Raw genomic sequence first — 25,388 nt, 5'->3', positions numbered from 1 at the left:
ATGAGAAGTTAAAAAATACACATTTAATTAGGAAAGAAACATGGAAGAGTGAATATCCCACATGCTTGGACAGCATTCCACAGTAATGAATGCACAAACTAGTTTTTTAGCCTTACTTTGAGACAGGGTGTTTCTAACCTTAGCGATACTACACAAATGCAAGAAAGCATTTAAACGCGTTTGTTTAATATTCCCAGGGCGGCACGGTGGTTAGCACTGTTGCCGCACAGCAAGAAGGTCCTGAGTTCAATTCCTCCATCAGGCCGGGGTCTTTCTGTGTGGAGTTTGCATGTTCTCCCCGTGTTTGCGTGGGTTCTCTCCAGGTACTCCGGCTTCCTCCCACCGTCCAAAGACATGCAGCTTGTGGGGATAGGTTAATTGGATAATCCAAATTGCCACTAGGTGTGAATGTGAGTGTGAATGGTTGTCTGTCCCTATGTGTTAGCCCTGCGACAGACTGGCGAGTGGCGACCTGTCCAGGGTGTACCCCGCCTTTCGCCCTATGACAGCTGGGATAGGCTCCCGCGACCCTGAAAAGGATAAGCGGAAGCGAATGGATGGATGTTTAATATTCACCGAGGAAACGAGCCTGATTGAAATGGCTGTGAGATTCCTCACAGTGTGACTGGAGGCCAAGATAATGTCTTCCAGAGTAACTATCTGGCTTGATAACCTGTTTTTATGTCAAATTACAATAGGTTTTATCTCAGTTTTATCTGAAGTTAGAAGCAGAAAATTAGAGGGTTTTTTTTGCAGTCTAACAAATTGGTGTGTGCCATCTTTTTTTATTGGTAGATAAAGCAGATAAAGCATATGATGTTTGCTCTCATAGAAAACATCATGTTTGCACTGTAGTACTCTTTCTTGGCATGAAGCCATACTGCATCTCACTAATTTTCATCTAACTTCTTAACCAAGCATAAACAAGTCTTTCAGATAGCCTCATAGCATGGCATGCACTGGGTTCACCAATAGGACAGTTTAATCAAAAGATGAAGACTACTGTAACAAATGTGAAGGTGGGACAAAATGAAAACTAGAACAGCAGACCTGACTGTGAACAGGGTCAAAGGGCCCATTATTAAATCTTCAAATTGAGTAAAAAACCTTTGTCAATAGGGAAACTATGAATGCTAAAACACAAGATATATAATTAGCACAAATTTAGCTGAGTCATAAGTCAACAAACATTGTTCACCGTGGGCTAGAAAACTGGTCAAACCAGATGACTTGAGAGAGTATCCTGTACACAAATAAGTAAGGCTGTGATTTATAACTAATGACTTCATTTGTAAAAGAATAAGACAGTTCCTCTTTTATTCCTCACACACACAGGTGACTGTTGCTTATGTGCTGGGACAAAGTAGTTGCTGTTTCATAACTTTAGTTGTGTTACTCGGTGTTGTTCATTTGTCTTAGGCTACAGGTTTATTGTACGATATGCGGATTGGAGGAGAGATACAGTGGAGCTCTATGAACACTGTAATAGGTCAGTGAGGTTAACAATAAGTTATTCTGTTATATGTAAGTTTTTTATAAAGGGGTTGTTAAACTGTAGGCTTATTTGTATTATATTTGCATTTATATTAACAACGAAACTTTAGCAGAATATAAATGATGTTAAATGCCTAATACTCACTATTCACATAATCTTCTTTTAAGATCACCCATCCTCCATTTCTGTTCATATCTACACCATGGTAGAAGTCAGCCCTCTCTCTCTTTTAGACTTAAAGTCCCTACTCTTACATAAAAACTCCTGCCTTTCCTTCTCTCTGGCTCCCTCCTAACATGCCCCCCCCCTTTCTTCTTCCTTTGTCTTCTGCCAGCAGTAGCACAGTTTCCACCAGCACACTCTTGGCCAACAGTACCGGAGGCGGTCATTGTTAACCTGGCCCCTATTAATCTGGTATGGAAATTTTATTCTTTATGAACCAGAATTTGAAAGTTTGTTTTGACTAAGATTTTATGCCAGATGCTCTTCCTAATGGAACTATCCCCATTTATCCAGCATTGGTTCCACTGACTGGGTTTGTCACTCCAGCACTTACATGTCAGAATGTGTTGTTCCTTAAATTATCTCTATTCCTTCGGTTAGGTAACAATATAACATGTGTATGTAAAATAGTCCTAGGCTATGTTAACACTTAAAGCAAACACACAGAAGTACACACATAATGTTATGAGGGAACACTTTCTCTGTTCAAAGATGTGGAGCATAAAGTCCAATTAAACTGTAACATTCTGTTAATTAGGGATGTTTTCTAGTTTCCTGCTCTTTGCTATTTGGAATTTTTTTTATGTATAAGCTGACCTGCTGCTGCTCCTGCTTCTTGCCAAACAATTTCTTGGTTTATAATTTAATATTGCTATCTGAGGGACTTTTGCTTGTTCCTGGAGTGGATTTCAAACATATTGCAATGTCTGAATCAAATGGTCATGCCTTTATTCATCTGCAGAGCAGAATATCTACAGCACAGTGTCTTTACCACTTAGAGTTATAGAATGTTGTAAAGTACAGTAAAATGTTCATAAAATGGACAACAGCAAAAACGTGTGTCTTCATTTTGGTCATTTTTTTCAAATGATTCTGTTTTCCAGACACAGACATTTTTCTTCTATTGTGAGGTTTCTCACTCAGTCTCTGGTCCTTCAGAGATCCAAGCTTTCCTCTTTACTGGAATCCCATCCCCGATAGATCTTCTTAAGCCTTCTTCACTTTTGGGTCTGGGATTAAAAGCAGAATTTTCTTCTCCGTTTCCACATGGAGAAACTTCCAACAATTGGAATGTCCTCTGAGCAGCATCAGCTGAATGAGAGCTCCCAGAATGCCACGCTCTTCTTCTGGGGAACTTTTCAAACTGAGAAGCTTTTGAATACAATACACTGATTCCAGGTGTAGGGTCGGCAACTTCGCAAGAGTGCACAACACTAGCTGGCTGAGGTTGAACTGCTACTGACTCAAACTCGGAATAGGAGATATATGTATTGGGAAACATGTACACTGAAGGGACAGAGGACTGGAGTGTAGATGGCAGGGAGACTAGTAGCTTGGGATGATGGAGACTGGTCTTCCTGTGAGTAACTTCTCCTGTTATCCTTCCTTCATCTGCGCCTGTTGGTATTCCTAACTCTCCAAAGATTCTTTCACTTTTCTTCTCATAATTCATCCATGTCTTCCTTCTCCTGGTCTGAACCTCATCCAGTTTAATTTCTAGGTTGTAAATGTCCTCACTTATCTGGTTGACCCGATCAAAACGAGATAACAGAGCAGTAACACGGGGCAGCAGACTGTCTAGGTACTGCTGGACTTCAAAACCAAGCTCAGACACTGACGAGTCCTTAGACCCATTGGAGAGAGCCGAGGATAGAGGACGTGGGGACGAGAATGCGGAGGGCGAAGAAGGGGAGCAGGAATAAGAAACGGTTGAAGACAAGGTGGAGAGACAAGATTCCTGTGAAAACCTGGAAGGAGGGATGCCCATGCCTTTGAACTTCACCCTGTGTCTGAACTAGAAAGGGGAACAAATGTGCAGAATCAGTAACAACAGCTACAATTTTTAGTTACTCAGCCTTCCTGATGGAATGCTTCACATTTAGCAGTCTATTCACCTGTTTAGCCTTAGTGAGTCCCATCCATAGCTTGAGCCTTTTGATGAAGAACTCCACCATTTGATAGTCCTGAGGTTTAATGGTTGGATGAAACAACTCAGCCTGCTCTGCCCTTTAGAAGACGAAAGAAGATGGTTTATTAAAACTTAAGATCCCTCTGTGGCTCTATCTTCAGTAAATTTCAGCAAAACATTCAAAACAACATGCCATTTAACAAAACTTCCTATGATACAATGTGGCACTCAAAATTTTGTCAACCACTTATATTTTTGTGGAAATACAGAAATTCTTACTGAAAACATTACTCTATTATCACAAAAGTAATAGAAATTCAAAGATCACTTCAACAGTAAGGTGTGTAATACTGTGCAGGGTTACAAAGTGCAACTTCTTTGCAATGAAAGAGGTTTTATTTTTGCCATCGCCAAAGAACTTTATCCATTTGTGAAACACGGGGTTGGTACCATCACGGTTTGGTAGCGCTTTTGCTGAGTTTAGGCCAAGATAACATAACATCATATACAAAGCCATGAATTATGAGGTCTGCCAAGAATTTTCAAATAAAGATATCAGGACATCTATAACGTAATCGAAAAAGAAAGTTTGGCTTGCTATCAGCACTCAAAAGCCTGCATCTCTGATCTCATGGGTATTGCTGACTTTGGGATGTTTAAAAGATTTACAGATCATCTTCCTTTTTTTTTTCCCCCATTTACATTATGTTAAGGTTCAAAATATTGGGGATGGAGACAAGAGAAAAAAACCACAATAACAACACTGGTCCGGCCGGGTTAAGTCAAACGATGATTTTAATGAACACACGCGTGGGAGATGGACACCGTATGCAGACAGCCTCAGATCTCAAAATGGTGGAGCATTGCTCAAACTCTTATAGCCTCTGGTGCCTCCACCTTATCATAAAAAGCCTAAACATTCACATGCTTTCTCTCACACAGCGCCTGAGCTACGACCTTGGCTCCCTGTTTATCTGCTCCTGCTGAGATTGGGCAGAAAACCTCTCCAGTATATTCTGTTCTCTTCTAATCAGACAAATAAGGCGATGACTTTCTGCAAACAGTATTTCTTATAACTCAGCAGTATAATGCATCATAAACAATATCATTCATCCACAATAAATCAGCAGTCTAATGTAATGCAAATCAGTTTAACTAATGCAATAGTTATCAGCTTCTTCTAATTCAGGAGAATAATGCAAACTAAAACTACATAATAATTCACAATCTTTAATTAGGGGTATAACATGGCATAAAATAATATTATAATCTAACAATTACAATCAAATGAGCTGAACATAACCCGTAATACAAAATATTACTAGAACACAAAACTCAAAATGCTGGGTCAAAAGGACCCAGAACCGTGACATTATCTTTCTATCTTAAGATGGAATTTCTAGGTAACCAGACACCTAGAAGACTTTCACAGCTACAAATTGCAAAACATCAGATGTCAGTATGGCAAGATTATAAACTTGTTTAAGGCCTATAAGGGCTTAAAGGGCTATTTCTGTCTTTAAAACACAGTTTCTCAAGGGCTAACAACTTCGACAGTCTACAAAACTCTGTTGTCTTTGAAAAAAGAACAAAACATAACTTTGGTTAAAGCAAACATAGCATCTAAAGAAAGGTAATGTTGTGTACCTGTAAGTATGGATAAGAACAGCTCCACAGAGTCTAGCCAAAACCCAAACACCTCCTCCCATGAGAAGCAGCCCATAGAGAGGGCCCAGGATGGGGTGGACCTGGCAGATTTTTTGCAGGACGATCCGACCATGAAGAAAGGACAAGACTGAGACACTGGTGTCTTGTACTGACAGGAAACCTTCTACTGATTGTGAAAAAAGCTGAAACAAACCATATCAAATATCTTTCATCTCGCCTTTTTAAATATCTTTGCTTAAGCTGATGTTTTTCTGCTCATACCACATTCCCAAGGTGAGTGCAGAGCAGCATCAGCAGCAGTAGTAGGACAGCCAGAGCCAGCAGCTCCCTCCAGGCTCTGTGCAACACTCTGCCTATCGCAGCCCACCTCTGCACAAACCGTAAGGTTCCCAGCAGCTGGAAATGGGAATGAGTTGGGTTTTTTTGTTTTTCTTTTTAAATCAAAGTGAAATATCTGTGGACATGTGTTAGACAATACTTCACCTTTAAAACAAGCAGAGTGAGCAGGGTGGCTGCACACTGAGAGGACCTTTGTGACAGAAGGGCAGCACTGTGGAAGTTGATGAAGTTGTCTGGTTGGGACCGCAGCTAAATAGCACATAAAGGTTGTTGAATACTAATTTTGTTTTGCTTGGAGGATTTTTAAAATGTTATTCTTTACCTGGGAAACACATGACGACGCACAAGACAGGAAGCGGAGCTGCAGGATAGCTGTTGTCAGCAACAAGGCGGCAAGGAGCAGCTGGAACCAGTGATGGCATTGATGCAGATACTGGGTGCGCTCAGTGGCCACAGACCACAGCTCCCCAAGTACAGTCAGGAGAGCAGAGATGAGCAGAAGAATCTGCGGTATAAAGTCATTGGATTGGGTGAAGAAGTACTTTCTATTAACTATTAAGCTCTAAATACCAGATTATGGTGAAAGATTTTCATTTGAAAGACTGCAGGATTTGTTACCGGAAGTGCCGTCTGCAGGTCCAGTCCTGACACGGATAAAGGGATGAGGAGTGGATGGATAGAGAGACAGGATGTGATGGCTTGTGTCCGAGTCTGCTCAAGTTTTACGTACACGCACAGAAATAAAGCAGACTCTCTGTGGTACTGAGTGAACTCTATAGAAAGAGCTTCAAACCTGGAGCGAAGGAAAAGAAATCATCAAATAAAAACTCACCTTTTTATTTTTGTCCTTTTTTTGTCGACTGAATATGTAAATGGATGCAATTCGATAAGCGTGACCCATGCGTAAATAAAAGCTTTGAGTTCATCATTACGATGGAGGGTAAATGTTATGCAAGAATCTGTGGGCCATAAACAAACAGATAAATAACGACATTAGAAGATGATTGGACACCACAGACAAAATGTGCACCACAGTTTTTGGTCGTTTGCGTGTTAATGCTCAATTTGATTTCAGAAGAAAAACAACGTTCCATTGTTTTGCTTTTTGGCAACTTCTAATGGGCTCACACGCCTCATTATTTGCAAAAGAGTCAATTCAACAGTATTGATGAACACACTCAGCATGTCTGAGAGAAGCACTCATGTTGCTCTGACAATTCCACTTACTGTTTCCTGCTTCTTCCTGCCGTGTGAAGGGCAGTGAGGAGCTCGGGTATCGTTCCACTGTTGTTTGACTGAAGGTGAACCGCCTGGCTACCGAGCGCATGTGTGTACTGCAGCTGCGTTAAGCCCACGAGTCGCAGTGAGGGGTTTTGGTGGAGATGTGGCACCAAGGTGTGATTGATCCACAGCTCTGTGTCAAACCAGCTGCAAGAAGAAAGAGTAGAATAAGCTGAACAGTTGCACTCCGGAGGCAACACAAACACTGTTTCATGCAGTCCACCAAACGTGTATTGACACATAAATGAAAGTAGTCCCCAGCAAAATTACCAGGCAGTAAATTTAAGGTGAGCAATTATGGACTTACATAATATATTGGGTACGGTGTCCTTGTATTGTGCTGCTGTCCTTTGTTTCTATATATAGGCGTATGTAGGTGTGCATGTGTAAGGGTGCGGCTGTGTCGGGCATCTTTAGGCATGGTGGGTGCTGACCTAACGTCGTCGGGGAGCTACATAGCAGTGTGGCTGAGAGCTCCACAACGCAGGATTGTTATGCGTGACTAGCTGTTAGTTTCCCAGCAAGCCAGTAAGTGCTAGTCTGCCGCGATTCTAGAGTTTTCTGAAGGCTGCCTTTGTGTGCGTTTACCAGGAGGATTTGCGGGAATGAGGAAGCAGCCGGTGGATGGTACACAGGGAGCAGAGACACGAAAGGGAGACACGGAACGGGAGTCGGGAACACACAGGGATTTATTGGTTGTCTTTATTTTCTGCACTGTAAATAAAAACGCTCTGTCATCATCACCAGAGTCCTGCATTTGGGTCCTCCTTTCTCTCATCCCCACGGGCTGCCAGCGCAGCCGTGACACTAATAGAATAGAATAGAAAAGCCCTTTATTGTCATTGTGCACGTACATCAAAATTGTGACTAAAACTAAAGGAAGACTTGAAAAATCATTTTAGATAACTGGAAAAAACCTGGAATTTTAAAAAAAAATTAAATGAACTGTTAAATATTATTTTGTATATGATCCTTTTTTTCCTTTGTTCTTTTTAAATGTACTTAAAATAAGTAAAAACAGCTGCACAATGCAGACTTTTATGATTGGCCTTTTTAAAACCATTTTAATACCTAATACTTTTAATTTGTGTATTCTGTATATAAAACAATAAACAAACAAAACTATTTTAAAACAGTTTTTGATCATAAATTTAATTTGTTTTACAAATAAAACATATTCAGGAAAATCGTTCATTGTACTCCAATTGTTATTTTTTTAAATGGTTGTAACAAGGACTTGGAATTAAGTGCTTAATTTTGGTTGTTTTTTTTTATAGTAATACTATGCCATTTAAAATCTTGTCTTTTTTAAAATATGTCACTATTGAAAAAAATAATTGCATTAAAAAAAATTCAGATTTGGCGACAATTTACACACATAAAAAACCAAAATCATTTAATTTCATTACGAGTGATTTCCCCAGCAATCACTGTTGAAACGACGTTGTTCTGTTTCCACTGAAAAATGAAAAAGCTGCTCCACAGTTAGGATAGCTAAAGAAAACACAAATGCACATACTTGTTGTTTGCTATGTCATGTATAGATACCAAGAAAAAATGTAATTACTTATTTGGGGGGACCCAGAAGGTCAAAGTTCACAACAATCAGCTCTTATCATGTCTGATATAAACAGCATAAATCTGACACAGTTCTTTCAGCGAGTTGGGACCAGAATTGCAAACACGTTACTCTAGTGCAAACTTGCATAAAAAAGTGCAGTTACAAAAGTGCATATAAATGGTGGAAACACAGAGATTTCTTAAGCCACAAATAACAGGAAATTTAAATCAAGCGTGCAAACAGATTTTCTAATGTGTGAAATGCACAATTTACTGCTGATTGTGCCAATAATTGACGCTGAAAAAGAAACGTCTTTTGTTTCGCTTGTTATTCAAATGAACTGTTTAGAAAAACAGCACCAATTTTGTATTTCACCTGTAAAACTGACCACATTTATTAGCGCTATTTGGGGATTGCCCTCACATGCTATTTTGCCCTCTTAAGTAAATCTGCCCCTCTGTCGATTAGCTCAGCAATCATTAAACATCTAAATGTTTTCTGACCTTTTGAATTTAAAGAACTCGAGATTTGTCCCCACATTTTACACTGTGTGGCGACAGTGTGCTGTGTTTGTGTGGCGTTTGGTGTCACCCTTACTCTTTGAGTGAGGTGAGGTTGGGAAACCCCAAGGGTGACGCGTGAAGACGTTGTTTGATGGTGGCGTGCAGAAGCCTGGCCTGTCCCTGCTCAGTTGCATCCTGGTAGTTCACCATCAGCACCAGCAACAGAAATAACAGCTGCCACACACACTGCTGCAAAAAAAAAGAAAAAAAGTGTGACGTCTGGGAAGAAAAATTCCCAGACAGAAATAAATCTTAAATATTTTCTCCTCACCCTCATAATTGACTGCAGTGCTTGGACTTTGCGAGCCTCCTCTTTCGCCTGCAGCAGGCCGTAGCCGCATGGCGGTCGGACCTTCCCGCTCTGCTCTCCAAACGGCCTCACCACAGTGGCCTCCTGAGCCAGCTGCTCCTCCACCTCTGGATCCACAGGTCTCCACAGGACTGTGTAGATCAAGGCCAGCACGCACACCTGAAAAACAGGTGTCAAGAGAGGTTGGATGGAGAGAGATTGAAGTCCTTGCCCCAACTTCCTGTCAGGACATCTGAGAGAGGGTAGAAAGTCTGAATATCCACCCTTATGTGTTAACAATGAGTGTTAATCAGCTCTTTCCAGTTTGCTAACAGTACATCGCCTTTATTCATAATCAAAGAGATAATCAAAGGACAAGTCTGATTAGGGTTGCCAACCGTCCCTTAAAAAACGGAATCGTCCCGTATTTAGAAACAAAAGTACACGTCCCGTATTGAGCTAATAAGGGACGCACTTTGTCCCGTAATACAGTGAGAATCAAAAGTAGTCTATAAATGTTAATGGAATTAACGCTTTGTTTGAAAACATAATTCCCAGCCCCTCTCCTGCTTTGTGACCAATGAGCTGACAGCACACTTATGAAAATTCGAGTATGACAAGTCAGATTACCGCTTATCTCATTGGTCGAGGAAAGGTCGCTTACGGAGAAAATACCGGAAGACAACAGATGACCACAACAAGAAGCATGGCCAACAGGGAAACAAACGCCGACACTGCGGTGCAAGTCTCGGACGACAGTACACCTAAAGCTGGGCAGACACTGTGCGATTTTCAAACTGCACGATTGACTCACAGGGGTTAGAAGTTTGTAGGTCACGATGCAGGGTCTCACACTATACCGCCCGATGCTCTGATGCGACCTGAGTGTTCACACTGTGCCTCCATAAAATGAAGGTTATAACAGAAAATCTGTCGCTCGCTCTCCCTCTCTCTGTCTTTCACTCACACACACACACCACCACCATCAACTTTGCTAAATTGCTAATGAAAAACATTGATCAGGCAGCTGTGATTGAGCAGCAGTGTAAATCCAACTATTTTCACGATTGTTGTGGTCGTGATAATTTTGTGATGCCACATCGAAAAGGCTCGGATGAGCTTTCCAAAGTTCTACAAGTTGTGCCTCCATCGCTTGTGTCCAGATCACACGCTGCACAGCCGTGCTGCTCCATCTTTTTCACCGACGTTTACGTGTGAGCAGTGTGAGCGGCTGTGGTGACACCCTCACGAGCGATTGATGATCGGGAGCTGGTCGTGAGGTGTTAATCGCTTCTCGTTACCCCACGTATACTACACAACCCACGATGAAGGCCAAAATCAGGCCGATCACCAAATCGGTTGCACGACTCAAAAATCGTCTCAAAATGGGCCAAAAATCGCACAGTGTGAGCCCAGCATTAGAGCAGCAATGTTTGTTGCTCAGAGAAAGAAAAAAAAAAGGCTGCAAAAGTACAGGGAGGAATGGGAAAAGGAAAACACCTGGCTGGAAAAGTGCACGATAACACCTATAAAGCGCACTGCACTGTGTGCCGGCGCACTTTTTCCATAGGCATGCTTCTAATGGTGGGCACATGAAGAACACGAGGGGCGTGAAAGCTCGGGGAACCCTTAACCAATTTCTTGTCCACCAGGCCACGGCAGAAGCAGATATGGTATGTAAACATTGGTTTGTTTTTTTTAAACCCTCTGGTTAAGGTTAATATGGGCATGTGCAGTGAATATCAGGGCTATGTGGCCAGAAGTGTAATAATATAATTTATTTTGTGTAATAAACAACTGCAAGGATAGATGATTACAACAAATAGATCACTAATACATAAAAGTAATACATAGATGAATAATGATGATGAGTTAAGATGCGTAATCATGGGAACAAGTGGGTTTACAAACAGGAGCAGCTGATTAGCTTTAGAAAAGCTGAAATAATACCTCAACTGAAGCCAACTGTACTAAATGCACTAAATGTGCACTGTTACAAGAATGATTTTGTTCTATTGTTTTCTATTAATTTATATAATTTTAAGTTAAGCAGGACAGAGTTCTTTTAAAGAAAGATTTACTTATATTCTCAAAAGTTAAGCATGACAGGCTTCTGTTTAAGAAAGAGACCTGTTTTACTGTGTTAATGTTGTCATTGTGAGCTAAAAATAAATGGCTAAATGATCATTTGTTTCCCATATGGTCATATCACAAAGAATATGCATCTGCTTAAATCAAATTCAAGTCAAATGGTTAAAAAATAATTTCACACACAAAAAAAGAGCTACCACACTGGGAAGGGTGAAGACAACTGGGTTGCCCGGCCCTGGCCACGAGGTGTCCCTTATTTATTTTTCAGGGAGTTGGCAACCCTAAGTCTGATTAGACTGAAATGACTGTTGGAACGTCTGAACTTTGTGTGAGTGCACATGATCCAGCTTCAGCATTGGTAGATTAGTGTGTGACTGCAGGAGTGCGTGAAAGATAAAAACTGTCTCGTCAACTCAACATTATACAAATGCAAGTCATGCAAGTCAAAGTAGTTATAATCTGCCAAAACCCTGAGAGGTGAACAAACTGGACCACATGCTTGACTCACCTTGAGAGGTTCCAGCAGCAGAGCAGAAGTGAGAAAGGCAGAAAGAGCTGATACCAGCCACATGAGTACTACTGTCCTGGAGAAGCAGCTTCCATAGAGTCCCATCACAGCCAGACACGCTCCAAGCAGCAAAGCGAGCAGAGGATAAATGACACGCAGCGCCCAGCGAGGAAGTAGCCTGCCTGGCTGACTCCGAGCAACACCTGTTCAAATAAAATCTCCAAATGTGAATAAAAAATTCTAGATAGGATGTTTTTTGTCTCATAGTCTAACAAAAAGATTCCAAACCAGGGTTAACTGTAAAGGGACTCATGGAAATAGTGATGACTACCTCAGTTTCTTATATTCAGCTTCTCCCCAGTACAGTGCTTTGTAATAGAGAAGGCCTTAAACTTATATATAGTTAGCTAAAATGATAATTGTGAATTGTATTTGTATATGTAGTATGGGCGACTGATTGCAGATACGGATCTGCCCTATGGACCTGCTCCATTACTGGGCTGTTGCATTAGGAATTAGGTGCCCACACAGATCTGTTTCCCATTCTTAAGCCATCCCAAAACACTTTATTGAAACAGTATCCACTCATTGAAGGAGTACTGGAGTACATTTGACAATACATTTGTGGGTACAATTAACAAGAAAAACCTTTTATGGTACCTATGCGTGTCGTGTAGAAGGAACATGTGGAGTCAGGAGAAGTGCTTGGCAGGAAGGTGCTTGCCATCGAGTCTACGGATGGACACTCATAGAGTCCAGTGCCATACTGGGAGTTATCCTCACTGTGCTCTGACCAGCTGCTGCAGGAGGTGCTCCGCCTAAAAAAAAAAAAAAAAAAGTTGAAGTGATACAGAATGTTACCTGTCAATAAAGAACATCATAAAAATAAATCTTTATTTTCCTTACATGGTTGAGACTGAGGATGTTGTTCTCGGAGAATCCCGCCCACTGTCTGAGTTGCTGTTTTTAGCATCTGCTGTGTCGTCTGCTGCTTCAATAGACATGAGTAAATCCTCCTCTGGTACCAAACACAAGAATACAGAATCAGATGTTATTCAGAAAACTTGGTGTTCCCAGAACAGATTTGGAATCATTTTAATTTAAAGAAAGTCGGCAAGAAACAGCAAGAAGCAAAGTGCTGGAGACCATTCACGTCAATAGCAGAAATTAATTACGCTTTAACAGTTTCTTACCGGAAAGAGTAAGAAGTGTTGTCAGATTGTGGCTGTGAACTTGGACTTGATTGGAGTTCATATCTGGGGATTTGTGCGGCGTCAAGTGAAGCTGCATCAAGGCCTTTTTCCGCTTTAGCTGACGAGCAGATGAAGCCTTGCAGGGGTCAGGGGCTAAGGTTGGCTTGGAGGGGCTTGAACCCACTGGTAGACTGAGTAGGCTGTCACATGATGGCCACGCTACGATGCCATCTTCTTGATGTGCTTCGTACTTCTTGGGCACCAAACCAGAGGCAGCCCAGAAGTCCAGGATGCTGGAGTCTAAGGCCTTACTCTCCGGCAACTGGAGAAAGATAGAATAACAACTGGAGTTATTCTAAGAAAAAGACAGGAGTAAAATAACAAGTATACTGTGTATGTGCATGTCCTTACGGATGAAGGACTGTCAGTGACTCGGCCAGAGGAATCTGGCAAAGACAGAAAAGTAGGGCAGGAGAACTCCGATTGGCCAAGGAATACGTCCATCTCCACAGAGTGACAAACAGGAGAGGGAGGGACTGACATGTCCACAGTTACCTGAGTCACATGTAAACATACACCTGCAGCGTTAACATTTCTGAGTGTACTCTCACACAAGTGCCCAGATAGCAAGCAGGTCTGGCCCGGATCTGGTATCAAGCCGGCACTGCTGGCGGACTTCTGGCATGATAAGACGTATGTCATCCAGATATGGGCCAGGCCTGGCATAGATGGCACTGTCTATGTGATGGCATGCCATATCTGGCACGATTATGGTTTGGTTCATGTGGCCCAGGCCCATAGAAAACAGCTCTGGCTGGGATCCGGTATCAAGCTGGCACTTCTGACTGACTGGTGTCATGGCAGGATGTATGTCAACCAGATGTGGACCAGGTCTGGCAATGATGGCACTATTTATGTTCCTATTTTCTTATTTTAGTTAGAAGACCCAAATGCCATGTTGCAATACTATACTGGTATGGTAGCCAACGTTTCAAATGCAGGTTTGACAGGTTTGTGAGTTTACACTTTATCCAAAATCTAGTGAGGGTTTACTCATCTTTGCCAGTGGGTGACTGTAGCTCAGGTGGTAGAGCAGGCCACCTATTGATCGGAAGGTTAGTGGTTCGATCCCTGTCTGCATGTTATAAGTGTGAATGTGTATGAATGTAGTTAGTAAGAACTCAGCTTAGAGAAAGTGTGTGAATGTGGGATGTTGTATAGAGCACTTTGAGTAATCTGGGAGAGTAGAAAAGCACTATATAAGAATCAGTCCATTCACTGTCTGAACAGAGTTTTGTCATGTTACTTTTGCACTATCATGTTCCAGCACATGTTGGTATTACATGGCTTGATTAAGGTACACATTAGGCTGACATCTGGGGCCAGAGCTGAAACTGTTATAGGCCAGCACAGGGCCAGCAGTGTGTCTACAACTGGCCTTGTGCTGGCCCATATCTGGCAAACCAGATCTGGGCCACCAAAGGGCCATTGTTCTTTGCGGTATGTGGGCCATGTGTAAGCACATTGTGTGGGCCAGATCCGGGCCATACCGATTTTGCTATGTGCGTGAGAGTGTTTAACAAACAAAGCATGGACGCACAGCTGACACAAGTATTCTGTCTAATGTTTTGAAATTAATGCATGGCCTGTATTTATATAGCGCTTTACTAGTCCCTAAGGACCCCAAAGCGCGTTACATATCCAGTCATCCACACACACACACACACACACACACACACACACACACACACACACACACACACACACACACACACACACACACACACACACACACACACACACGTGATGGTAAGCTACATTGTAGCCACAGCCACCCTGGGGCGCACTGACAGAGGCGAGGCTGCCGGACACTGGTGCCACCGGGCCCTCTGACCACCACCAGTAGGCAACGGGTGAAGTGTCTTGCCCAAGGACACAATGACCGAGACTGTCCAAGCCGGGGCTCAAACCGGCAACCTTCCAATTACAAGGCAAACTCCCAACTCTTGAGCCACGATCGCCCCCACGATCTTCAAGTTACTTTAAATAGGTTCACTAGTTAAAAAAAAATAAAAATAAAAAGTTGATACTGTTTTTAATTACCCGACTGTGAGCTTTTCTAAACAGGAAGCAGAGGAAACACTGGAGAGGAAACACCAGCACAGCAACAGTCATCCCCACAGCAACCGTCTCCACGTTGGCGAGCAGATGGGCTGAAATGGGTCCACTTGAGTATAAAGAACACATATCGATTTGATCAATAATCTACTGGCTTATATCTGGAATTATTAGATCTTCGAGTATTGAGTACTCTCAGTCACTTCACCTGTGCCCCACAGTGCCAACAGCTCCATACCACAGAGCCCCCAGTGCCAGGTAGAGATGCAGCATAAGGGCACCGCAAGTAACTCTCTGTCCCCTCGTGAAACAGCTGTGAGGGGGGCGTTCCAACAGGGATAGCCACAGGTGGCGGTCGACCATGCCAAATATCAGCTGGGAGGTGAACACCCTTTTAAATAGAGTGAGCTCCTCTGGACCTTTTGGGACAAATGGAACGGTTCAAAGACAATGAAAGAAAAATATTTCAGTTTACAGGAAGAGAAAGCACACAAAGTGGAACTTTGATAGGTCTGCTTAAGAAATGGCCTTAGTGCTTTTCCATTTAAACAGTTGAGTTCAGAGTAACATCTGTAACCTTACAAGAGGCAAGTACTTCCTTCTCCACTGTGCTGTTCGTCTCATTGTCAACAGAGAGCCAATCATCTAGCAGGAAGAAGAACATGTGGTCTGTCTGAGGGTCCCACACCACCACATGTTGCACATACCATGATGGGTCCAAACCTGTATTTACATGCATGTGAACACGCACACACACACACACACACACACACACACACATGCAGACATGTCTTAAACACTTACTGTTACTAATTAATCACACATTTCATTCACTAGAAAAACTGTTTCTAGTTAATCCCTATACTTACACTTTAAATACAGGAACACTTTATTGAACATGGTGTTTTGTGTCTGTCCACAGAGGCAAGTATGGACTCTACCATGCAAAGAAAAGGTAGCACTTAATAAAACATGACATAGGGTGTAATTTCCCCAAAGTTTACTGTGTATTTCTGATACAATTTATCCAAAATTAAGTTGTCATTTTAATTAGCTTAAAATATTTACCAGGAAGTATACAAGAATGAGGGAGTAACAATTTGAGGTCTTACTGGTAAGAAGAAATAAAGTACTGTAAGCATTTGTAAAGGACACCTTTGAATATTTTAATAAAGCAGACACAAATCATACAGTAAATAAATATGTTAGTAGTTCCTTTTTTCTCTTGCCTTACATTTTAACCACACAATAATTTTAAGGACGCAGGTTGTAATGCTGAGTGGACTAAGTGCTGCATCCTAAACCATAATTACACAATAAATTAAGCTGTGTGAGCAATATTATAAAGTGAACTAACCAGCCCACGACTGCAGAGTTGTAGCTCAAATTTAAGGCTCAATTTGATGAAAATTACAATAGAATTTAAATTTGTAGGCTGTATTATAAAGTTCTTCCAATTAAAAAGGGATTTTTTTTTGCTCCCAAGCTCAGATGGAAAACTGTCCAATAAAATATTTATTTTCCTTTTGCTAATCGTGTACACTGACTATTAAAGAAGGGGACAATTTCTTATTTATTTCTTTATGAGTGCGCAATTAAAAACTCAGCATCTGTGGTGGCATGAGGGTGCATTGGTGTACATGGCATTAATGAGTAACTCTAACATCTTTGAAGGCACCATTATTCATGAATAATATATATACCGTTTTGGGGCACCATATGTTGTCATCCGGAAATTAAAGGCAATGCCAAACCATGCTGAGAATGTATAGTTCTGGAGCAAGAGTTGGGTGCTCAGCTTTCACACCTGTAACTCACACCTGTCACCCAGTAAAAAACTTGGACATTATGACTAAAAACAGGAGAAAAGAGGCCGTAAACTGTTAAGCAACTTCCCTCCTGAGTTCCCAAATGCTAACAGAGGGGTGTTAAAGGAAAATGTGATCACGTGTTCAAAGGGACTGTGTGTAAAACACAACAAAATAAAACATAAAACAAAAGAAATATCATTCTTACATTTGATTTGTTTGCTATTTTGAAAATCATTAAAGGTAGACTAGATTGCCTGGTGCTTGATTTTGTACACCTGAGGGAACAGAACTGGAAATAACTGAAGAGGCCTGGTCCAGTAATTGTGACCACATAATGTACCTGTGTTATCATGCCAGATGCGAATTTTCCAGACTTCTCCCATGTTGTCATCTGTCTCCACATGAAACTGGTCCAGGCTGCCACGCTGGAAAGCTCCATCCCTCTGCAGATGGTGCGAGCCGCTCTTTTTCAGACCATACAAACTAATGCCAACATGTGCCGTAGTCCCTGAAGGGTAGCACCACAGAAACGATCACTTTCCATTTAATTTTAAAGCATTCAAACAGGATAATTCAGCCATTACATGTAATGTTTGGCTTTTCATTTTCTGTCTCTTTAATGTCTTCTCTTTGGCTGACCTGCACCGGGCCTCCAGCCAGTCTTTACCAGCACTCTGTAGTGGTACAGCCCGGTTCGCCCACACAGTGGTACCTGACTCAGTCTCAGGCTGTCTAAGTGGTCCAGTTTGTGGGCAATGAGCCCCACCAGCAGGTGAATCAAAACCAGGGCAGCACAGATAATCCCTACCACCATGTTCCTCACAGGTTCTCCTGACTGCAGATTTGAATAGGGGGAGAAGGAAAAGAGCAAAAATCATGCATTTATTTTATTTTAAAATATCTACATCTGCTGTAATCCTCTGTGTTCTCACGTACAGGTGGTAGCAAAACAACAGCCCCTGGATGAACAAACAAACTGGCCCCAAACATGGTGAGGTGCTGGGTGAGACATAGCGCTGTGTGGAGTGTGCTGCCCTCCAGTGGTTGAAGACCTTCCCGGCTCCAACGCCTCTCCTTCACATTGTAGTACTGGCACAGAGAGCTGAACACGCACACAGACACATTGACTGGACCGCCGTCGACCAGAGATGAACTCAGGTTGACAGAAAGAGGCGTATCTGTCCCATTCAGACTGTTGTAGAGGAAAATTAATTCATGTGAAGGTCATCTTTATTCATCAAAATGAGCAATTAGAGCAGTGAGTTGCAGAAGAGAGCCGTGACTCACAGGGGAGACAGAAAAATGGTTTCTTCCGAGGAGCTGGCCAGATGAGAGAGTGTAAGAGCCCACTCTCTCATCAGGGAATCCTGGGATGCATTGGTCCTCGGCACTGCAGAGCTTGCTTCAATCTTGACATGTCCTACAGGCAGTGGAGCTGCTCCTAGTGGTGGATATTGCAGTTTAAAAGCAGTAATTTTATTAATAATAGCACAAACATATATTGCAGGTTTAATAAATAATTATGTACAAGAGGCACTACATGGTTGGTCCTGAAAGATACCTCCTATCCTGAAATGTGTACACTCATGTTATTAGTACATTTATTAATGAAAATGCATTCATATTTTGTAAGTATAGTAGTCATTGCATTGTTCGGGACTGACAGTAAAGTAACAGCAACACACTGATTATTTTTAAACAGTATTATTTTATTTATCTAAAAAGATAAAAAGCTATTCCCTGACTGTGATGTTTGCCCCGAGGTAGTCACTATGGACTGTAATAAACTGACTAAAAACTAGAATCATGCACAACAGACGTACAGTGCTATTCTTTTTTTGTTTTGCATATTTGTCACACTTCAATGTTTCCAACAAATTTTAGCATTAGACAAAGATAACCTGTAAAAATACAAAATAGATGGGGTTTTTTTTTTTAACTTTTTAAATCTACCTTGCCCTATTTGAAAAAGTGGTATGATGTGAGACATTCAGAAATGGAAGAAAGTTTGAATAGTGGTGAATGTTCTCAGGAGTGGCCGATCTACTAAAATTAGTTCTAGAGCACATCACTGACTCATCCAGGAGTCACAAAAGAACCCGGAACAACATCTAGCAGCTGCAGGTCTCCGTTAAGGTCAGAGTTCAAGATTTAATAATAAGAAAGAGATGGGCAAAGATGGCATGGGAGAGGTCCATGGCAAAAACCATGGAAAACATCCTGATGATCCCCAAGACTTTTGGGGAAAATACAGTTGAACTTTTTGGAAGGTTTGATTCCTGTTGCATCTGTTTTCATTTCATAAAAGACCAGGTTTGGATAACTTCTTTCTCTTAATAAATGATATCATTATTTACTAAAGTAAAGACATAATTTAAATCTTTGTCTAATATTATGATTTGGCTTCTTATATGAAATGTACAGGTTTGATAAAATGTGTAATGTGTAAAAAATATTGTGTAAGAAAGGGGGCAAATATATATTTTTATAGCACAGTAGCTTTGGGTCTGAAAAGCTCTAAACCTGTATATTATTTAGCAGCCACCAGGAGGCTGCAAAAAATGTTTGGTCCTTTTGAAGTATATAAGAAAATTCCCTTGGCGTTGTATTCATTTTGGGTTATATGAATAAAATATTTAATCCATTTTATAAATTTAGGTCATAGTACCAGAAAGAATGACTATCCTGGCTAGAGTTAAACACTCTCACCCACATAGCAAAATTGGTATGGCCCGGATCTGTCCCACACAATGTGCTTACACATGGCCCACACAGTGTTGCCAACTTAGCGACTTTGTCGCTATATTTAGCAAGCTTTCAGACCCCTTAGCGACTTTTTTTCTAAAAAAAAGTCGCTAAAAAAAGACGTGAAAGCGCGTATCGCTTTTACTCTCAACAAGCAGCGGGTGCTGTAACGCAGTCAGTTCTTTTACTCTTTTACTCTTATGCTGTTTTGTGGATCACAAGGTTTAAAACTACTTATAAACACACACACACAAAGTAACTCCACCACAGTGCCTATTTCGGGTCACTTTTGCCGGTCCAAGCCCGGGTAAAGGAGCAGGGTTGGAATTGTGACATTAAAAAAAACAATAATTGCTAAAAGAAATTTAATTTGTGCTGTGCTGGATCTATTTAAGAACTAAATAGAAATTAACCAGCAGTGCCGGCTTGATACCAGATCCGGGCCAGACCTGCTTGCTATGTGGGTTGGCTAAGGTTTGTGATAGTTAGCTAATAAGTGTATGGATTTTTGCACTGAGATCCTGGCTACTAGCTCGGCACATCTGGTTTCAAAACACAAGAATAGTGATGATGACATTGCTCATCTCAAGGCTTCAGACTAGAGCACTTATTTACACCTATTTTTCCTGGTGTAAAAACATAAATGCATCCTGGTAATCAAGATAGCTAGTAAGCGCAAGCATTAGCTGATAGCTCCCCAGCTCACTCTTCTTTACCTGGTAAATGTATTTATTTATAAACAACAGCCCAGGATGTTAAACAGTTATATCAGCCTTGCGAATATTTTATGAAAAGAAGAGGTTAATGTCTTTAAAATCAGACCTAAAAAACACACAATGTTCTAAACTCAATATGAACTTTTGTAACTGTGTTTGCAAGAAAACCCCACAGAGCTCCATTAAGTATCAGGCTATAAAAGCAATGAGCTGTGATATGCTAAAGGACCCCATAGAGTTTAGGAACTGTGTATTGACTTAATAAGAGGCTTTAAACTAAGAAATAGTAGCTTTTGTGTTCATATTTGTAATGGGTATTTAGCTAAAACTTCTACACTCATGAAAACAGAAACAGGTAACAAATCTGGAGCAGGACAGACCCAGAGTAAGAAAAAAATAAAGAAACTGTACCTGGCGCCAAGGTGAACTTGAAGGCGATATATAAACCTGCATTTTCATCCAGGCTATCTGGAACTTTTACTGTGAAGTTCAGCTGTCCTTTAGTCGGTAGTGTTACAGTAAGACATGTCCCATTCCTATCTTTACCTACTCTCTCATTTCCATGATCCAACGAGTACTTATTTGGCAGGGCGACCTGAATGGCTTGTTCAGGGTCCAAACCCACAATGGGTATGGGCTGACCCTGAGGAGTGCTGAGCTCCATGGCCACAAGAGTGGTGGAAATTGGAGGATTGGCTCCTTCCAGTAAAGCGTTGTTATCCAGTAGTTTATCCAAACCAAACAACACCTGCACCACCTCAGACTCTGTATTCTCCAGATGAGCTATCAGGGAGGAGGGCATAGTAAACTGACAATGATGAGAAGCCTTAGATTTGTCAGGAAATGATGACTGCCTCGTTATCTGGTTTGACTGGCAGAGGAGATCAGAAGGGTCTCCTTGGAAACCCACTGAGGTGATATAGTTGGTGGACAGCAAAAAAGGCACCTCGCCAGAAACATATGAACGCATCAGTGTGCGCATTAGAGCTCCAGCATGACTCAGTGCTGACAGGGAGATTACTGATGCTCCCTGCAGAGTTCCCGAGTAGGCTGGGTAAAAACCACTGGATGATTCAGACGCGGCTGCCAGAGTACTACCTGGAAACACATAGAATATGGTAAATTTGATGTCAGTACATGACTATTTCATGCAGGAGATGGTGGTTGGCCAGCACCTATAACATTAAGGATGTTTCTTCCCTTATCTGCGGCTGACAAAACGGCAGGATCCGTCTCTTTCTCTATTACATGGATCATCTTCCCCACAGTTTCCAAAACTTTCTTCTGAGAGGTTTCACGTACCAACTCACTGGGAACAGCCTGGAGTAAAGAAAACATGCAATGTCAATGCAAGCAAAAAGAAAAAGAAGACGACTATGCTTCTGTTGGGATTAAATAATTTGCAGTGCCTCAATAATTCTATGCTTTTTAATAATAAGTGTTATAAAGTTATATAGTGTAGTATTAAGTGGACACAGCCCTGAAAAATAAAGGCATTAGACCATGTGTCCTTGGAGAGTAGAAAGCTGCAGACTCTCACTCACGCTTGCCTGGGGAAATGTAGATAAGAGGGGACCATCTCTAGTGGAAAGTTACTGAGACGCTATTGTTTAGACTAGAATGAGAGAGCTTCTGTAATAAAACTGTCAGGGGCACACCACCATTTTGAGATCCACGGCAACGTGTCATGCAGGACGCATCTCCCTTCTAGAAGTAATAAAGTGTTAAATGGTCTACTGAGCAGTGTTTTGTCTTCCATCGGATGCCTCTGAGGAATCAGTGTTGATATTTACACTTCACATAGTACATAAAAGTCATGCTCTTGTTACTAAATCTATAATTATGATCCAGTAATATAATGTAAAAGGCTGAATTTCTGCATAATAAGTAGGTACGTAATTTATTTATTTTTTGCATTGTAGTATTACTACTTTTGTCATGAACCCCCCACAGCAAGATACCGAAGCCCAAAGTTGCTCCATTTCACGTCTGTGAGCTAAATTAAGCTTGCAGTGGGGGAGTGGTGCTGACCTTTTCCTTCAATTCTCTACCAGAAAGCCAAGTAAATTTTTCCAAAATGTCAAACTGTTGCTTCTTCCCCTCAAGCTCACAGTTTTTGTCTGGGCATTGTCTGTGGGTTCCTTACCACAGACTGCGACAGTGTCGCACTGATCTGATCAACATCTAGTAAGGTGGACACAGGGAGAGAGGCGAGAGCTTCTGTTACATTTTCTCGGATCTCCCTCCTATCCATGAGTTCCTCGGCAGTCCACTCAAAGTCCATCTGGTGAAAGGAGTGAAGTGCAGACTCAGGATTCAAAGTAACAAATAATAGTCAAGTTTTATTACAAAACTAGTAGCTACAGGCCAGAAAAGGAAATCAATAAGAGGTAATCCAAGTGAAATCGTTTTCCAAAAGGGAACCAATAGGACACAGGAATACAGAGATTTAATTTTCAAGAACATCGAAATACATAATGAGTGGCAGGGCAATCGGGATGTTGGGTACAAGACGGCATCAAGACACGATGTAAGACCATTCACCCAGGAGAGCTCAAAACACCAGTCACATGATTGCCAAAGAAGAAAAGGAAATGAATAATCACTGAAACATGAATTAACTTGACAGAGGGAAAACACAGAAGGAAACACTGACGGGACTAATAGAATTTTAATCTTATAATCTAAACTAAAACTCCAAAAAAAAAAAAGCTCAAGAAAAAATCTCTAATACCAAAATCCACAGACCATGACACATGCACTGGAATATGAACATTTTACATACACTACCTGATTGAGCTTGCTGGTGAGGGCAATGCAATACGGGATGATTTCTTGAGGGTTACCATGTTGGACCAAAGCCCACAGTTCAGTCTGGCTCTTGTTTCTGAGCCACTGACTGGCAGCTTCATTGACTGCAGGATTTTCCACTGTTAGTGTTCTTGGGAATGCAGAAATGCAGGGCCACATCAGTTCAGTGCATTAAACTTTACAGACACTGGGCCTGAGATGTATTATTCATAAAGAATTCTCTTAGATTTTAACTAACACGACTTCTCACCTGTTCAAAGCCACAGACTTTGCCCCAGAATTGTTCTCTACAAGCAGAATGACTCTGATAACTGACACGGTTTCTCTTTGTCCAGGACTTCCCACTGGGACCAGCGTGCTGAACGTTGACTGTGTCCCCCTTGGGAGAAAAATTCAGACAATCCAAACTATAACTTTGTGTTATGAAAGGCTTAATTTTAAAGGAATAACTAAGCCTGCATGTACTTGGATGTCTATTAATAACTGCAAGCTGAGGCCATTTACCTATAGAGTGTGAGCACAGGGCACACAGTGCTAATGAGCTGACATAATGCCACCTGGAAGGTATAGATCAACTGAGAGACTCTGCTTTCATCATCTTGCCATCCTATCCCAGAGAGAGCAGATGTTAGACACAACCATAAACAACAACGTACATTAAACTCCAGCTGTGTGATTTTAACTTGTTTCATTAAATTTGTCAGCTGGGTTGAAAAGTGTGAAAAAAAAAAAACATTTACACTTTTTAACCTGTCAGATGAAAACATCAATGCAAATTAGATTGTGTAGCCCTGTCGTTTTATAACTTAGTGATACCTGAACAGTTGTAGGTGACCTTTGTCTCCAGTAGTTGTATGTCTGACTCTGGACTCAGATCACATAGGCCGCCGTGTGGTGGATTGTTTGTTTGTATCATCAAGACGGCACTGCCCCGTTCCCCACTGTGAGGCTGGGCTACATCTAGGGCAAAGTAATAACTCTGTCCTGGCTGAAGGATGCCTGATCGCACCACCAAGCGAGAATATTTCCCTTTAGTGGTGACCTCATCAAGGACAAGGGACAGACCACTTTGGTCATGAGCTCTCCATTTGTACTGTAGAAGACACGTTCATGAATCACAGTAATAACAAAATATATAGGCATATTTATATATTTCCCAATTTAAAAATAATCAGCCAGTCATTACTTTAATTTATCTACTAAAGAAATAATTAAATACAACCTCACACAATATTTCTTTTGCATTTAATTTGACAATAGTTACCTGTGCCTGGTCATCACATTGTCCACAACGTCCAGAAAGGATAACGGGGGCGTTGTAACTGATGTGGTTAGCAGATGAGCGAACAGAACAGGATACACATTCTATAGTCACAGGAAGCAAGTGAGCGTCACTGACAGTTACCTGAAAGAAATAAGACATAAGACAAGGTTTGATGGTCATTCAGCCCAGTAGCTTCTTCCCTCAGTGACAAGTTCATCCATACCTGCTTATATCTCCAAAATCATCTGATTGCAAGCAATATTCAACATAACTCCATACCGTTTGGTTAACAGAGGAAGGTTTCCTTCCTTCCTTGTGCACAGTAAGGGTGGAAATGTAGATTGTGCCAGGGTGTAGATGATTGCTTTGTATAGTCATCCTACTGCTGGTCCACCCGATGGGCTGCTTTACAAAAGAGGACTCTTTGGAGTTCTGCAAATTGTTGTTATAGTTAGACGCACGATCTGATATCCTCGTGTTGGTGTTGTTCCCAGATCATCATACTAAATGTTGTTCCAGGATCAACATTGCAAGTGACCAATCAGATTGTTGTGACGTCATACTTTTGCGACTTCGGGAAAAACCGGCGTAAAACAAAAAACTGTACTTAAGCTGCGAGAAACCACCTCTGTCCGCCAATCAGGGTTACGGTTAGGGTTAGGGTTAGGGTCCCTAACCCTAACCCTAACCGTAACCCTTTAATAAACAGTAAGCAGAATTGATATTGTCCTTGCAACATTGGAATTTCATAAATGCACAAATGGCTTGGCGCGCAAAAGAATAACGTCACAACAATGTGATTGG

General features: G+C 41.4%; 1 protein-coding gene across 1 annotated transcript in view; it reads right to left on the bottom strand.

Moving 5' to 3' along the window:
* Nucleotides 1-2,633: 2,633 nt before the first annotated feature.
* The window catches only part of pkd1b (polycystic kidney disease 1b), a 42,138-nt gene continuing 19,383 nt past the window's right edge, over nucleotides 2,634-25,388 (bottom strand). The window contains exons 12-42 of the mRNA XM_085361219.1: nucleotides 24,864-25,016; nucleotides 24,585-24,725; nucleotides 24,137-24,413; nucleotides 23,825-23,927; nucleotides 23,571-23,699; nucleotides 23,300-23,450; nucleotides 22,656-22,793; nucleotides 21,685-21,829; nucleotides 20,921-21,607; nucleotides 18,336-18,489; nucleotides 17,985-18,240; nucleotides 17,688-17,883; nucleotides 17,389-17,556; nucleotides 15,820-15,960; nucleotides 15,446-15,656; nucleotides 15,223-15,346; nucleotides 13,531-13,674; nucleotides 13,120-13,441; nucleotides 12,833-12,944; nucleotides 12,587-12,744; nucleotides 11,927-12,129; nucleotides 9,310-9,507; nucleotides 9,073-9,227; nucleotides 6,861-7,061; nucleotides 6,252-6,426; nucleotides 5,956-6,138; nucleotides 5,778-5,882; nucleotides 5,556-5,690; nucleotides 5,274-5,476; nucleotides 3,613-3,724; nucleotides 2,634-3,512 (exon numbers count right to left, since the gene is read on the bottom strand). Of these exons, the coding sequence (XP_085217345.1) occupies nucleotides 2,634-3,512; nucleotides 3,613-3,724; nucleotides 5,274-5,476; nucleotides 5,556-5,690; nucleotides 5,778-5,882; nucleotides 5,956-6,138; nucleotides 6,252-6,426; nucleotides 6,861-7,061; nucleotides 9,073-9,227; nucleotides 9,310-9,507; nucleotides 11,927-12,129; nucleotides 12,587-12,744; nucleotides 12,833-12,944; nucleotides 13,120-13,441; nucleotides 13,531-13,674; nucleotides 15,223-15,346; nucleotides 15,446-15,656; nucleotides 15,820-15,960; nucleotides 17,389-17,556; nucleotides 17,688-17,883; nucleotides 17,985-18,240; nucleotides 18,336-18,489; nucleotides 20,921-21,607; nucleotides 21,685-21,829; nucleotides 22,656-22,793; nucleotides 23,300-23,450; nucleotides 23,571-23,699; nucleotides 23,825-23,927; nucleotides 24,137-24,413; nucleotides 24,585-24,725; nucleotides 24,864-25,016 (6,459 nt within the window). The remainder of the gene's footprint in view (nucleotides 3,513-3,612; nucleotides 3,725-5,273; nucleotides 5,477-5,555; nucleotides 5,691-5,777; nucleotides 5,883-5,955; nucleotides 6,139-6,251; nucleotides 6,427-6,860; nucleotides 7,062-9,072; nucleotides 9,228-9,309; nucleotides 9,508-11,926; nucleotides 12,130-12,586; nucleotides 12,745-12,832; nucleotides 12,945-13,119; nucleotides 13,442-13,530; nucleotides 13,675-15,222; nucleotides 15,347-15,445; nucleotides 15,657-15,819; nucleotides 15,961-17,388; nucleotides 17,557-17,687; nucleotides 17,884-17,984; nucleotides 18,241-18,335; nucleotides 18,490-20,920; nucleotides 21,608-21,684; nucleotides 21,830-22,655; nucleotides 22,794-23,299; nucleotides 23,451-23,570; nucleotides 23,700-23,824; nucleotides 23,928-24,136; nucleotides 24,414-24,584; nucleotides 24,726-24,863; nucleotides 25,017-25,388) is intronic.

This window comes from Diplotaxodon limnothrissa, linkage group LG8 (genome assembly GCF_057381915.1).
Source record: "Diplotaxodon limnothrissa isolate DT_005_m linkage group LG8, D_limnothrissa_male_GT1.1, whole genome shotgun sequence".
NCBI classification, from domain to species: Eukaryota; Metazoa; Chordata; class Actinopteri; order Cichliformes; family Cichlidae; genus Diplotaxodon; species Diplotaxodon limnothrissa.
The sequence above is the reverse complement of the archived record's forward strand: the minus strand, read 5'-3'. Positions and strand labels throughout refer to the sequence as shown.